This window comes from Triticum aestivum, chromosome 4B (assembly GCF_018294505.1).
Source record: "Triticum aestivum cultivar Chinese Spring chromosome 4B, IWGSC CS RefSeq v2.1, whole genome shotgun sequence".
NCBI classification, from domain to species: Eukaryota; Viridiplantae; Streptophyta; class Magnoliopsida; order Poales; family Poaceae; genus Triticum; species Triticum aestivum.
This window is the reverse complement of record NC_057804.1, coordinates 666,855,642-666,870,944: the sequence shown is the minus strand read 5'-3', so window position 1 is coordinate 666,870,944 and position 15,303 is coordinate 666,855,642. Positions and strand designations below refer to the sequence as shown.

At 44.4% G+C, this 15,303-nt stretch overlaps 1 protein-coding gene across 3 annotated transcripts in view; it reads right to left on the bottom strand.

Moving 5' to 3' along the window:
* Positions 1–6: 6 nt before the first annotated feature.
* Positions 7–15,303, bottom strand: part of LOC123089815 (achilleol B synthase-like) — a 17,154-nt gene continuing 1,857 nt past the window's right edge. The window contains exons 3-18 of one of the 3 annotated variants that reach the window (XM_044511392.1): positions 15,017–15,106; positions 14,733–14,927; positions 14,370–14,454; positions 8,289–8,455; positions 7,694–7,882; positions 6,423–6,536; positions 5,220–5,342; positions 5,021–5,140; positions 4,638–4,736; positions 3,818–3,874; positions 3,582–3,628; positions 3,351–3,491; positions 3,090–3,267; positions 2,153–2,227; positions 1,980–2,063; positions 7–284 (exon numbers count right to left, since the gene is read on the bottom strand). In XM_044511392.1, coding sequence (XP_044367327.1) covers positions 168–284; positions 1,980–2,063; positions 2,153–2,227; positions 3,090–3,267; positions 3,351–3,491; positions 3,582–3,628; positions 3,818–3,874; positions 4,638–4,736; positions 5,021–5,140; positions 5,220–5,342; positions 6,423–6,536; positions 7,694–7,882; positions 8,289–8,455; positions 14,370–14,454; positions 14,733–14,927; positions 15,017–15,106 — 1,881 coding nt within the window. In that variant the 3' untranslated portion in view covers positions 7–167. Of the gene's footprint in view, positions 285–1,979; positions 2,064–2,152; positions 2,228–3,089; positions 3,268–3,350; positions 3,492–3,581; positions 3,629–3,817; positions 3,875–4,637; positions 4,737–5,020; positions 5,141–5,219; positions 5,343–6,422; positions 6,537–7,693; positions 7,883–8,288; positions 8,456–14,369; positions 14,455–14,732; positions 14,928–15,016; positions 15,107–15,303 lie in introns of those variants that run through there. The other 2 variants (XM_044511393.1, XR_006442380.1) reach the window with 2 other exon arrangements.

Below are 15,303 nucleotides of genomic sequence, written 5' to 3'. Positions count from 1 at the left end.
ACACACACACACACACACACACACACACACACACACACACATATATATAAGGTAGATATGACTTCGTCTGAACTGAAGAAGTCTTTTCAACAGATATCAGATCTATAAATTATTCGTCATTATAATTTATAAGACGTTTCTCATACAAATGTGGATATGTGCGTAGTTCACTTCTTCATTCCAAGAAGTCGGCAGCGGAATTCTCCTAGAGCCCAGATGGGGAATAAATTCCGGTAGTTCGGGTAGTTGAAGTAAAGGGAGGAATTGAAACACCCAACATGTTCCTGCAACCATAACAAAAATTCAAACTTGAATTTTCTGGAATTGAAATAGATTATTAGCAAAAGAAAGGCACAAATTCTTCTAAGTGCACATAAATTTGGCCATGGTCAGTAATTAATCTACCTATGATTTGAAAACTTCCCAATAATTGAAGAGCCTGTATATATTTTCAGTCAGACGTGCATATTTTTTTTTTGGACTCATCTAGCGCCGCCGCTGCCACCCAACACCGCCGCCAGATCCCTCCTCCATTGCCACCGTTCCCGCCGCACTTTCCTCCCCTCGCCGCCGCCTTTGGCATCCTCCGGCAAAGTCCGGATGGCTCCGTGGAAGGCGGCAGCGAGGCCTTTTCCGGCTGCTTGGCGTTGGTATAGCGTCCGCGATCTATTGATGCCCCCTAGTGAGGCCTCCCCGTCCGTGATGGCAGCATGGAGGCCGGGCTGGTTGCAGGCGTGGCCTGTCCTCCGGTAGATCTGATCTGGTCGGAGTGGCCTGCTCGCTGTATGGCGGCGGAGTTCGATGGCGGTTTCGTGCACATGATGCAGGATGGAGGTTCGTCGAGCATATTCGGGTGAAAACCTTGCTCTCTTGCCAAGGCCTGCGATGGCGGCACTCTTTTGTGTCGTCCCCTTGTTGAAGGCATCACAGTGCAGAAGCTCCACACTCCTATCCGCTACCTCAAGGGGAAACTCTAGATCGGTCGGTCGGATGACGGCAGCGATCTTGTAGCATTCCTCCCTTGGAGGCGTCATTCTTGGTGGTGTGCATTGGATCGAGGGACCTGTGGTCGGTTTCAGCAGTGGAGTGGCATTTCATGTGACGCATCGATGACGTGGAGTCTTGGCGGCGTGGCGCGGCAGGGTCTCGGCGACGGATGTGTGGTGATGGACGCGCGTAGGGATGTGGCGTACGTCGTCTGACGCTATGGTGGCATCGACGACAGGCCTGATGTGTCAGTACCAACTTTGAAGATGGATTGGTGAAAGACAGTGGCGATGGCCTCTGCAACGTGCACATGTAGTGCTTGCTGAGAATGCGCCGGACCAGTGTGTGATTGAGACCCGGCAATTTGTCTTGGTTGTGGCCTCAGGCTTTAGATGTTGGACTTTCGTGTTTGTCTGGGTACACGGCCCTGACAATATGCACTCCTTCATCCAGTGGATAGCAGTAACGACAATGGTTGCCAAGATGGTGGCTTCAGACTTATTAAGTACTTTGTAATTAAGATCTTGGTGAATAGTTAATAAAATAGCTGCATGCATTGTCTTATGCAGAGGCCGGGGGTCATCCCCGTTTTCGAAAAAACTAATATATTGTAGTGTGTCTTATCAACATAAGTCTCTAATTACATAAATAGTTTCTACAGAACTACTAGGTCTAGCAACACGGTGTCATCTTTATCTTTTATCCAGCTTAATATTTAATGGATTTTCTAAAATTTTATTAGATGAACTTCTGCTGTGTGGACCTTAGGGGTGACTATGATACCATAGTTATTAGGGGTGACTATGATACCTTACTTATTAGGGGTGACTATGGTAACCAATTGTATTCCATTCTATAAAATAATTATTATAGAACACTTAGACTACCACTTTAAAAATATTCGGCGGTGATTGCTGCTAACTACATAAGTGAATGTTCCAAAGTTCTTTATGAGATTACTTTCACCGTCGGTGAATCCACTCCAAACTTACTTGTTGGGGGAAGTCACCAGTTTCCATCTGCATTTTGATCAGTTGTTTTGTGGAACGATATAGGGGTTCTGGATCCCGCTCAGTCTGAGAATTAAGAAAAAAATGCACAGCTTTAAGAACTATCACATAATCGCATTTCCCTGCCAACTAAGAAGAGCAATAGAAAAACAAACCTGCCCAGAATAAATTAAAGCTAGCATCGCCCAAGCAGTGCTTACTGCATGTGGACTCCCACTGTGGACATAGTCCTGTTCAAATTAATAAAGGTTAGTCGATTCATCAGTTGAGTAAATTCATAAGGTGTTTAAATTCACATGACTCGGCTGCATATATTCAGAAATTAAAGGAAACATGGCAAAATAAATCTAGGTTTAACTAACAGTATTATCCATATACATATACAATGCAACATATATTAAAGGCACAATGGCAAAAAGATGCTTTCAGGGATTTTATTTTCTTTCTTGCAATAATAGTCCTTCTAGAGTAGTGATCTATATTAGTAAAACACAAGAAAACCACTAACTGGTGCGTTCTAATACACTGTACCTGCTGTAACAAATAAAAAACAAGTTATTTCGTGAAACTGACAAATACATGCGAAATTCATTAGATGAATCCATTACAAAATGTTGGATTATTGAAAACATATACTCTCTTTGTCCCATAATATAAGACATTTTTGCAAGTTAAAAGAACTTCCAAAAACATCTTATATAATGGGATGGAGGGAGTATTTGACACCACATGGCTCATGTTCCAGCAAAGTCTCCACAAATTTCGTGTAACTCTGCAACCTCTACCAGACACTATGGTTGCATTCTCCAGTTGTTGGGTTGTAAACCGGCCGGCCTAGTTTCAGTTTTTATTGCTCTTGACCAATTGTGAGACACATATGTTTTCTAAATAAAAAATCACATAACAACAAGTAGAACTCTTATTAAACGATTCTTTTTTAGCGAAGGGACTATATGACTTGGTTGTTGTACCACCATATAATTCACACAACATTTTGGTTTATAATTAATCCAGCTGTAAGCAAAAGTTAAAAGGCACATTGACAAAAAATGGGCATCTACCTAGATACAATAAAAACCATTCTATATTTACCTCATTTTCACTCGAAAGGTAGCTCTCACCCCATCCACCGCCACTAAGTTGCTTTGATATGAGGAAGTTGCATCCATTCCTCACGTGTATGCTGTTATCATAAGTTCTTCCAGCAGCAACTAATCCTTTTATGGCAAAGAAGGCACCATAAGTAAAGCAAACACCCCAAGTGTCGTACCTATCAAATAAGCTTATTACGATTAGTTACATAGTTATTACATGTGGAGTGGACATTTTATTTACATCATGAGATTTCCATACCATGAGCCATTCTTTTGTTGGTTCTCGATAAATATAGCTGCTTTCTTTATGCATCTCTTTATCTCTTCAGCACAATACTGTGGGTATAACTCGTTGAACAATATAAAGCATTGCATTGCCGATGATGTGCACTCGACATGTCTGCGAAAAATTGTATCTCTTTGAGTTTTCTTGGTAACTTCTGGAAATTAGTATCATTTAACATAATAAATAGAGAATTAAATATCTTACGGATAATCAACAACAATGTTCCGAAAACTCTCAGAAGGATTGAGGACCTAGTTTAGAAAATATATCCACAATATTATATATGTAACACAAATATGTCGAAACAATGGACAACTAGGAATATATTTTAGTGCAATTTCATTTGAAGCATTTTTCTAGTGGTTTGGAAAACTCAAGTGCAATTCAAGATCTAATAATTTCTTTTTCAAAGGCCAGCAATATACTTTGGAGATACTCACCTCTGTCCACGAAGCTGTTCTTTTTGATTCAGATGAAGAGAATGTACCATCGTCGTTCTTTGTGAAAGATAAAATAAAGTTGTCAATCAAGTGTCCATTTAATTGCATGCTACTAACAAGTTCGAGGAGTATTTACATTTTTGTCAGTTATTTTTTCCGGATCACATAAATAGCCAACTCTATTAAAGAAATATGAGTGCAACTCGGTTGAAGGATATTCAAATATTGTTCTGTTAAATGGAGACTAGGTGCACCTAATACAATAACTAACACAAATTAGTTTTTAGACATATATCATCTTTGATATTTTGATACCTTAATCACTTTATAATGATACCAGATTTAAGAACACTAGATATGTATTTTGTGTTCTATAATTTACCTGCTATGTAACTTCTACCATATACATCCTACTCCCTCCGTTCCTTGATATAAGGTGTATAGATTTTTGAGAAAAAAAATCCGAAATATAAGGTGTATTGCGTTGCACCACTTGTTTGGATAATTTTTTTAGGGATTTGATTACATTTACTTATATTAGGCAATCTCCTCTATTTTCTCATGTCAACTAGTCAGGTCTAATCTCGCCCAAAACTTGTGAAATTATCCCTCCATGTGCATTCTTTAATATCCGTGCCAAAAACTATACACCCTACATCTAGGAACGGAGGGAGTATTATTTATAATACTCTTTTTCTTCTAATCAAAATACTATTCAAACCTAGTCTACAATTACTGACAATCCAAATCTCCTTTTTATGTAATATGAATAACATAACTCATGTATAAAACTATTTAGTTATATAACAAAGATTCATACCGCATAAGAGAGTAGACAATCGATGGCATCATGCAATCTTTCATCCTTTATTGGAAGCCCAACTATGTCAGCAGAAACCTTAGACAGGTACAACAATGCCTATATAAGATAAAAGTAACAAAGATCATAAGAAGAGATGTTTTAGGGAAATCATTTCATGACTATTCTCAATGATTGCTTTATTACTAACAAAACACATTTATTTTAGTTATTCAAAAGTATGAAAATATAGGTGTCAAATTTGAAATAGGAGGGATGAAATGACCTCATACGAAAGCAGAGATACTTCCAGAAGGAAGCCAACAAGTGTTAAAAACATTAGTACCGAGAAGTATCATTTTGAAGGACTCAAAAGAAGATGATAATAGGAAAATTGTCTTGACCTGGATTATTTCTGTAGTACAATCAGGAACTGACCAACCATTGTCTGCTGTTGAAAGAGTCCATGAAACTTTGGATCTATCACGATAGTAGTTTTGATGACTAGGAAGATCATGAAGAACCTTCATGTAAGGATATGAAATTTAGTAATTCCACATCAAAGTGGTACTTTTAAGCAACACAAGTTCAAGGTGGATAAACCTGTGAACTTTTTAGAAATTCATGAGCTTTCTTAAGAGTTGACCCGAACTCGTCAATCAAATTTGTGGAGAAAATAGCTTGAACTATAAACGATGTTTCCCAGCTTTGGCACCCATCATATACCTATTTTCAACAGAATAACATTAGTATACCATCCTTGTAAAAATATAAATCCTCTCATTATAAAGCAACAAAGACATGAAAGTTAAATTTATCATGAAATGACCAGAGATAATAGTTTAAACAAAAAATATATTAAACAAGAACCACCGGTATATGATGCATTAACTACAGGACCTGATGTATGATTTATTAACAAAAAGAGGTTTTTTTGCTTAATACAACTTTCTAGATTTCCAGACATACATGTTGTATATGTTGGCTGTGAAAATTTGAATATCTGTTAATGTATTATGAACTATGTAAGAATGTAATGTAATGTAATGCAATGCAGTTATGAGATGAATGTGAAAGTGTGGATCTGATTGTGTTGGAAATGTGCCCTAGAGGCAATAATAAAGTGGTTATTACCATATTTCCTTGTTCATCATAAATGTTTATTATCCATGCTAGAGTTGTATCGACAGGAAACTTAAATACATATGTGGATACATAAACGAATACAGTGTCCCTAGTGAGCCTCTAGTAGACTAGCTCATCAACTAAAGACGGCGAAGGTTTCCTAACCGTAGACATGAGTTATCGCATAATAACGGAATCACATCATTAGGATAACGATGTGATGGACATACCCAACCGTAAGCTTAGCATCAGATTGTATCACTTAGTCTATTTGCTACAACTTTCTCCATGTCAAGTATCCGTTCCTTAGACCATGAGATCATGCCACTCCCGAATACCGGAAGAATACTTTGGGGTTATCAAACACCACTTCGTTATTGGGTGATCATAAAGGTGCTCTACAGGTGGTTCTATAGAAAAAATCAAGTAAATTGCTAAAATATTCCCGTCGGTCCTGTGCATGGAACTAACTAGGATACTTAAATATTCTAGCCAGTTATGTCCCATGAACCGACTAAGGTGTGAATCCCAAAGAAATTTCTCAACCGCCTCCAATAATTTGAGTATTAGCATACCAATACTGCCTCTAAAGCCCTGATCTATACTAGTGACTGAATTTTGAATCGCATAAACATCAACGTAGGACTAGATATAGTGAATACACAACAATGGGAAAGGTACCTGTGCCTTCATGCCGTCTTCAGAAAGCCACAAATAATCATAAATCCTAGGAAGATGTGCCCCGAATGCATCCGAATTTGGGTTTTCTACCCAGCAGCAGATCATATTCAATGCCTAATTATTGAATAATTTTGTTAGAAAGGCAAGTTCTAAATTTGTGTTCATAGTCTACCAAAGGCACCGAGGATTTCTATGTACTTTTTGTATAGATTTGGTCTACCCTTTGTCGAAGACAAACTCTCTACCATTTTCATCATTTTTACCATAGTTTCGTTACATACAAATAATTAAAATGATTATTGGCTCTTTGGCCCTTAGTTTTCTAAGTCGGACCATTTCCCCCCTTATTTCTTACATAGGTCACCAGTAATGTATATATGCCCGTTCACATCTTCTGATGAACAGCGGTCAGCTTCTTCCTCCAGCATTGGTGCGTCGCCCAGTCCACTAGCTCCACGCAATCATGATATGCAACATCGATTTGTCGCCTAGTCCTAGCCTCCTCGGCATGTTGGTTCTGTTGACTAGTCATACAAACAATTGCTACAGTTTTGTTTACCTCCTGCCATTAGCGAGCTGCAGTCCAACGGCTATCCTTCTTCTTTCGGGGATCCTAATCTTACTTTCTAGTATTTTTTCTTAGGGGGCCTCCTCGTATTCTGAGTCGACCACCAATTTAACAATGAAAATTTGAGTTATGTTCTATAAAAGTGTGTACTGTTGGAAACATCTTTCGAATGGAATTTAGTTTTATGAACAGAGCACTTTTAAGTAACAAGAAAAAAATCACAATGGCCCCTTTCAATAAGCATATGGTCATAAATATTAGATATCATTTCAGTTGTCAATTCAGCATGGTTCCTAAAATCCTTCCCTGGTCTATTGATGCAACACATCATTGTATTGCATGTAAACAAGACTTCAACACATGGAACCAATTACAAAATAATATCATATCATATGAAAAATATATTGAGCATGTTTGTCTAGAAAAGGATATTTTCAGTGTACATCATCCGATCAGGTCTAGTCCATCCAACAACAACCAAGTGAACATTAGGACATTATGTACACACATATTTATGAGTTATTGACCTAGTTCAAGCCACTGCTAAATCTCTCTATATACCGGGTTAATCTTATTGCCCGAAAACCTGGCCAAATAAATCCGAGTTCAACCACAGTAGGCCAACTAAAGTCAGCCAAATCCTAAAAACAACACTTTAGGAAAAACATAGCAAACTAACAACAAAACCTGTTATTGAAATTACCTTGTTGATTGGACATAAACCAATGTGGTAAGTAGCTTCGTCCTCATAGTATATATGTTTCATGAGGTTGCTCAATGATATAGCCCTTAGCTTATTGAATGGCCAAACATTCAACATTGGCTCCACAAACTTGTTTAGACATGTCCAAACTATATGTTGTACAGGTGAACGAGTGTACTTAAGGTCTTCCTACAATGAAAAAGGTTTGATGATCAATGCTTTTGCAAACCATTTCACAAAGTACCATGCAGGATTTCTTCCTGACAGAATCAATAGTCATAATGTTTAATACATTGTGTAGCTTTTTCTTATCCTCTAGGAGATATCTGTAGGGGGTCGTCAATTTTTGACATAAAGAACAAATAGATCAAGCTATATTCTAAGTTATTATCTTTAAATGGTGTCACTTTTAATTTTTGCCAATTTACAATTCATATTGTCCTTTCAGTGAAATAAAGAGTTAAATTTCAGTATACGTAACACAAGACTACTATTACAATGTATAACACCACTTATTATTGGAAGATCATGCCTCAAAATATATCTTTGCTCTACCATACTGCATCATTGTGTACTTCTATAAATAGTCACAAACCTTGGCACATGAATCACGGGCCCTGTTCCAGTCAACCTCATTGTAGGGGATGTTGTACAATTCCTCTCTTATTTCCAGTATAGTTTGAGTTATCGGTCCAACAAACTTTTTCCCATAAAGATAAGCCATTGGCATGTAAACCATGCGAGCAAAGGACCAAAATCTTGCTGCGGAATAAGATGATCACTTGAATACGTATAATAAGATTTTGGTTATTGTAGCATAATTGTTTTCAAGTTAACAGAAATTCATCACTATATTAACTTAAAATACCATAATAGCCGAGAATCCACATGAAGACACTGAATCGCATTATATATACTCCCTCCAAATGAAAATAAGTGTCGTCGTTTTAGTTGAACCAAAACCACAACACTTATTTTGGATCAAAGGAGTAACAACGACACTCTATATATGAGGTTTCTTGTTATTTTAATGATGATATTTAATAACTATAGTATATGCTTTATCAACATAATATAAATTAGTTCTTTTGCATACTTCAACTCAGTGAATGGTGTTCAATTGGTCACCGTAGCATCCCAATTTAGTAGTTTTTCTTAATTAAAATATGATTAGTAAGGATTTAACTTTTCATTTTAAACTTACTCCAGACTCGGGCAACTTGATGGTCCAGACTGTTAGAATTAATCACGATGTAATTCGTGAGTCGTACTACGTACTAGTCTTAGCTCCCAGGCTACATGTACATGCGTACCCCTATATTATAATTGCAACACAACCCCTCAAAAATTACAATGGAAAAACAAGATCGTTACATTCCACAGTGTTTATATACTCACGAACGTTCAAGCAATAAATATCCATTTCCCTTCTAAAATGGTATTAGCCTAACCGATCTAACTCTAGCCGTCGCTAGTCGCTTCCGCCCCGCGGGCCGCCTCCGGGGCGGTCGGCCTCCATGAACGCCGCCGAGGGCCGCGCCTCTCGTACCTAGGGTTCGTCCGCCAGTCGTGTTGACCGGTTGCCCTAGAGTCTCTTTTCCTCGATCCTTTGATCCAGATTTTTCTCTCTCTCGCCGTTCGCTTTGATCGGCGTTTACTTTTTGGATTTTCAACCTAAAATCGATTTGCGGTGCCCGCGGCCGTCGTCGACACCCGCGTGCCTCTACTCCGGCGTGACTACATTGCCTCCTCCCCGACCCGGCGGCCTCTCGTATGATGCGGCGGCCCATCCCGGTTATGTTGTTATGTGCAGCTAACGCCCCTCTCGGGCGTGGGTCGCGTGCACGTGCCGGCTGTTCGCGTGTCCCTCGCGCGTGGCCTCGGTGGCTCAGCTACATCATCACCGACCGGCGACCCTGACCTTGCAAGCGGCCAGATTGATCACCTGGTCGCCGCTCCGCTCTATCTACGTCGCACGGCCGACCTAGCTAGTCGCTTGCGTGCACCTCCATAGGTTCTGTGAAGATCATCCCCGAGTTCATCGGGCCCCTCATCGATCGAGCAATGGGCTGCCGCTGCATCGCCTCGTCGGCTGCAGCGTCGTCGCCCCATGGTTCTCCCCGTGACTGCACCGACTCGCGCGTCGCCGCTGCGTTGCCCCTTCGGCCTGTTGAGCCGCGACACGCGGACCTTGCCTCCGCCCCGAGGCGTCCCCACGGCTGCACCGACTCATGTGCCGCCCCTTCGGGCTGTAGCGCCTCGGCACACGGTCCCCGCCGTCACATGAGGCCATTCCCATGCCTGCACCGACTCGCGCGCGGCCGCTGCACCGCCCATTCGGGTCGTAGTGCTGCGGCACGCGATCCACGCCGCCGCCTCGAGGTCTTCCCGCTGCCGCCCGACCCGCCTGTTGCCGCTGCGTCGCCCCTTCAGGCCATAGCGCCGTGGCCCACGGTCCACCCGGCCATTCCTGCGAGTTGACTTCCCGTGTGGTATGCGCCGCGCCGCCTCCCTCGGCGCAGGAACACCACCGTCCGTGTCAATCTTCTTCACGCTATCAAGTTCTTTCCCGCCTATTTCGAGCATCACCTTCACCGTCAGGCCGCCGCCGCCGCTCTTCTTCGGCGCCGCTGCCGCTCGCTCACCCGAACCGCGCCGCTGTCCACCCCGTTCGTCTTCGTCCAGCACCAGCTTGTCGCCAACGCCGCCATCATCTTCCTCGACCACTTCGTCTACTCTGACCACCATTGGCGACATCTGCCCCGCGCCGATTGGCGCCGCAACCATCGTCGAGCCTTTCTCCGCTGGCCCCTCCGACTCCTCGACATAACGTACAACTCGTGCAGGCCCCTCGTCTACGTATGTCCGGTGCTGGCAACACCAATGCGTGCCTTCGTCCACGATGTGTCCCCGAGCCTGGCAAGCCCAGTGCGGCGCTACGTCAACTTTGTCTTCGTCCATCTATGCATGCCAGATGCTGGCAACACCGACACGTGCCTTCGTCTACTACGTGTCCCCGGATTTGGCAAATCCAGCGTGACGCCTCTTCAACAACGTATTTCTCCCGACTCACCACTACTTTGACACCATTGCACCCATGACTAACTCAACGCTTCCTTATGCCTGCGGCTCCACGACGACTTCCTCGACACTGGATACCCCGACTCGACATCGACCACGATGTTCTTCGCACGGCTACCTCGATCACGGCTACACCATCCTACGCTCTCGGCTTCGACATCAGCACAAAGGGCTACTGCCTAGCTTGAGCAACCTCGTCGGTTTTCGCTCCAGTCACAACTTCCGCGATGCATCGACTGTTACCACTATGGGGATGTCCGTCGGCTTACCTTCGGATTCTTCTCCATTCTCATCGTCTACATCGCTATCATTGTGACTGTGGGGGATGTTGAGTATTATGATTACTAGGAAGTATATAGGATAAACTAGGATTTGTTCCTGCTTTGTCTTGTACTTCAAGTTAGTCATTGTACTCCTATATTATTTTTAGAAAAGGAGGTTTGCCCCCGGCCTTTGCATCCAGGCAATGCATGCAGCCATTTTATTAATTAGACCTTACAAACTAGTACATTAGTTTATCTGAAGCCACCATCTTAGCAACAACTATCGCTACTCCTAACCACTGGATGAAAGGGTGACGATAGTCCGAGCCTAATACCAAACAGACATCCCACCAAAGCCTAACATCTAAAGACGGAGGCCCCAACCGAGCCACATACTAGGTTTGGGGTTTAAACTGGTCCGACGCACTCTCATGTGTCGTTGCCGCCGTCTTCCACCAATCCATCTTCACAGCAGAAACTAAACACCGACCTTGCCAGGCCTCTCTGCCATCGACGCCACCATGATGCCAGACAGCGTCCTCCTCCAGCGCGAGTCCATCTCCGCGCATCGAATGTCGGGTCTCCACTGCGCCACGCCGCCGACATCCGCCGCCATGAATGAGTAAGATGAAGCACCGCTCCACCAAAGAAGCCCTCCACTGGTCCCTCGAGTCCGTGTGCACCTCCAAGAATGATGCCCCCAAGGAGAAAACGACACCAGAGCGCCGCCGTCATCCGATTTACTGATCTAGGGTTTCCCCCGAAGGTAGCGGACAGAGGTCTTGAGCTTCTCCACAGAAATGCCTTCAAGAAGGTAATGACACAAAAGAGTGCCGTCATCGCCGGTCTTGGCAACAAGCCGAGAAAAAGGTTTTCACCCAGATCCGCTCGACGAACCTCCATCTCGCATCGTGCGCACGGACCACCACCGATCTCCGCCACCACGGAGCGAGCAAGTCACTCTGGCCATATCAGATCTAATCAGAGAGCCAACCACGCCAGCAGCTGACCAGCCCACCAAAGCCCTCCACGCCGCCGCCGATCCGAGGAGCTGTAGCGCCGAGGCCAGATGCAGTAGCTCCACCACTAGTCATCCGCCGTCGCACACCGCCACGGAGGCTCGGATCTGGGGCGCACTTCCGCTCGCCCGGATGCCCCGCGGCCCGCGCCACCCTTGCGCGCGAGAAGGAGAGGCTCCTCCGCCACCGACGTCAGCCCCTCGGGCTTAGCCCGGCGTCTTCCTCCCGCGGCGGCGGATGGGAGGGATGGGATGGGGCGTGACCGGTGGCTAAGGTTGGGGCCCCTCAGCCGCCCGCGCGGGAGGGGGGGCGGTGGAGGGGAGAGATTAGATCTGGAGGAGGGGCGTCTTAAATTGTACTCCTATATATATGCAAACGAGGCTCAAGCAATAAATTAACGATTCACCGATCTCTTTTATTCCCTCTTAAAACTCATGCTAAACTCTTTCACGCGTGCGTGCGCGCACGTGCATGTGTATCTCGTGTGCGTTTCTAGTCACAGCAAGATCAATCAGCCAAAGGTCAAATCCTTTGTACGTGCGCGTGTTGCGGCTGGCCAAAGCATCGGGCAGGAGCGATTTCATTACAGAGCCAACTCTTGCTTCGTCGTGCTCACCGGAGAGTATTCGGTGGTTCCACGCGCTGCATCGACACTGCCAATAAAGTTTGTGCGGTTAATAATGACAGAACCAACACAGACACAGGCAACATGATAATTTGTGTTGGGGTTGATTTACTGCACTTTGAGCAGGGAGTGCACATCCGCTTGTAGTAGTGAAGTGCTAAGCCCCCTTAAATGACACTTTTGCCTATGGAAGAGCCAAGTGATGAACTCCTGCCCAGGAGGTTATAGTTGGCTATCTTTGATTTTTTTTTCTTTTTTAGAAAAGGAGGATGACCCCCGGCCTCTGCATCTGGGAGATGTATACGGCCACTTTATTGATTATTCTCGAGGACCTTACAAAGTGTTACAACAATGTGCCTGAATCCACCATCTTGGCAACATATGCCGCTACTCCTATCCAAAATGATGAAGGGGTGCTAGCTGGGTCACTACCCAGACCACTCACCTAAGCCTAACATCAAAAGCCGGAAGCCGAAACACTCATTCGGAATCCCCAGCCGAGCCACATACCGGGTCTGGAGCACAATCCGGTCAGACGCACTCGTGTGTCGCCGCCGCCATCTTTCACAGGTCCGTCTTCAGATCATATTGAGGCTTCTACCTTGTCTGGCCACTCTGCCATCGACGTCACCATGACGCCGGACATCAACCTCCTCCTGCGCGAGTCCATCTCCGTGCATCGGACGCCGAGCCTCCACAGCGCCATGCTGCCGATATCCGCCGCCATCAATGTGTGAGATGAAGCACCGCTCCACCATCCCCCCAGCCAGCACTTACTCCAAAACGATGCCCCCAGAAGGGAAAGCGATAAAACGCCATCATCGTCCGATTCGGAAGACCCAGATCTAGGGTTTCCCCCGGAGCATCCCGAGCCTGATGACGCAGACTGCAATGACGATGCCTCGACAAGGGAACGACATTAAATACGCCGCCATCGTCCGCCATGACTGTAGTCGGCGCGATTTTCATCGGCAGTTGCTCCACCAGACGTGCGCCGTCGACATCGCTGGTCCCTTCAACCGGAGCAAACTACAAAACAATGCCCTAAAGAGGGACTACGACGCAAAAGCGCCGCCATCGCTCGATCCCAAGGAGATCTAGAGTTTCCCCCGGAGTTGCCCGCGCTGACAAGGACCAGACAAGGGTAAAATCTCGCGGATCTGCCCAGCTGCCGACGAATCGCACCCACCATCGTGCCGACGGCAAACTAGCGATTAAGGCCCACGCTTGGGCATAGATCCGGCCGCGCCGCCGCGAACCGATCCGGTCATGCCGCCGCCATCCCTGGCGGCCGCGACGCACCAGATCGCGAGGCCTCCTGCCGTGGGGGAAGTCGCTGAGGCGCCACCACCACCCGCCGTGGCGTCTGGCCCGCCGCCACGCTCCGGCCCGCGCCAGCTCCACCCGAGCGCTAGGGCCCGAGTTGGCTATCTTTGATAGGGAGTGTCTTACAAGGGCTAAAGGATTTGTTCACACTCTCTAGAGGTAAAGTTTACGCTGGTGTCACTTGTTGATTAGACGTGTAGTTGTATCCTTACTCACTAGTTGATGTCACTGGTGTTGGCATAATTTTTTACTTCTTATACTGGTAATATATAGTAGTGTACATAAGGAAAAACATGTCTTACCAACATGCCATACGAAAAACTCGGGTGGGAATTGCTTTGAAAAATCAAGCATGCATGTACCTGGATGAAATGGAAGAAAATGGGGTGCCATCCACAATTCAGGAATGATTGCATTGTTTCCGGACCAGTCGTATGCACCGATTACCTTTATAGAAAAGAAGTTTGTCTTGTATAAATTTCATTCTACAGAGATAACAATAGTCAATAGGGATGTACGTTGTTTGATATAGGTACAAGTCGTCCATGGTGTTTTCTGAGGTATTCCTTATGGTCTAACTCAGTAGCCAACGATGCTGCATGTTATTCCTAATGTACTCCAAACAGCTCAAAGGATATTTGTCTAGCTAGAATTAGGTTTAATGGTTGCATTCGCTTTGGTTTAAGATGGACAAAAAGAACATTCTGATCTGTTTCAGCACATACCGAGAGCCATATCTTTGCCCATTGAGGCGCCGCAGTTGCACTTCCATGAGATAAAATCCAGGCACGCCCTCTGGCTAATGCATCATTTTTGCCATCTGATATCTCACCTAAGAGCCTTAAGGTGGCATAGTTTAAGCATGAGCCAAACATGGTGCTCTTTGTCAAAACCTGGGTGCTCCAGCCACCATCTTCGTTCTACAGTGATATATATTTTCATGCAAACGTTATCAGATTTGAAAATTGCAGGGAACAAGCTTTCTCAAAAAGATAATGTATGCAAATACCTGGTGGTTATAAATGTAACGACATATCTCACGTCTGTGTTCTGATGATAAGATCACATTGAGAGTTCCAGTGACATGTAAAGAGAATATCTGAAGAATATGGAAGAAAGCTCATCATACTGTATCTGTAGCATTCTTGTTATCCAAAAAATACTGTAAGTAGTACAAACATTACAAATTTTTTCACACATGCCACTTTTAAATAGTTCATGTGGTTCTTCTTGTCCTGTTGTCTGGAGAACTTTCTGGCATCGTCTAGAATGGTTACCCTACCCCTCCCCTCCCCC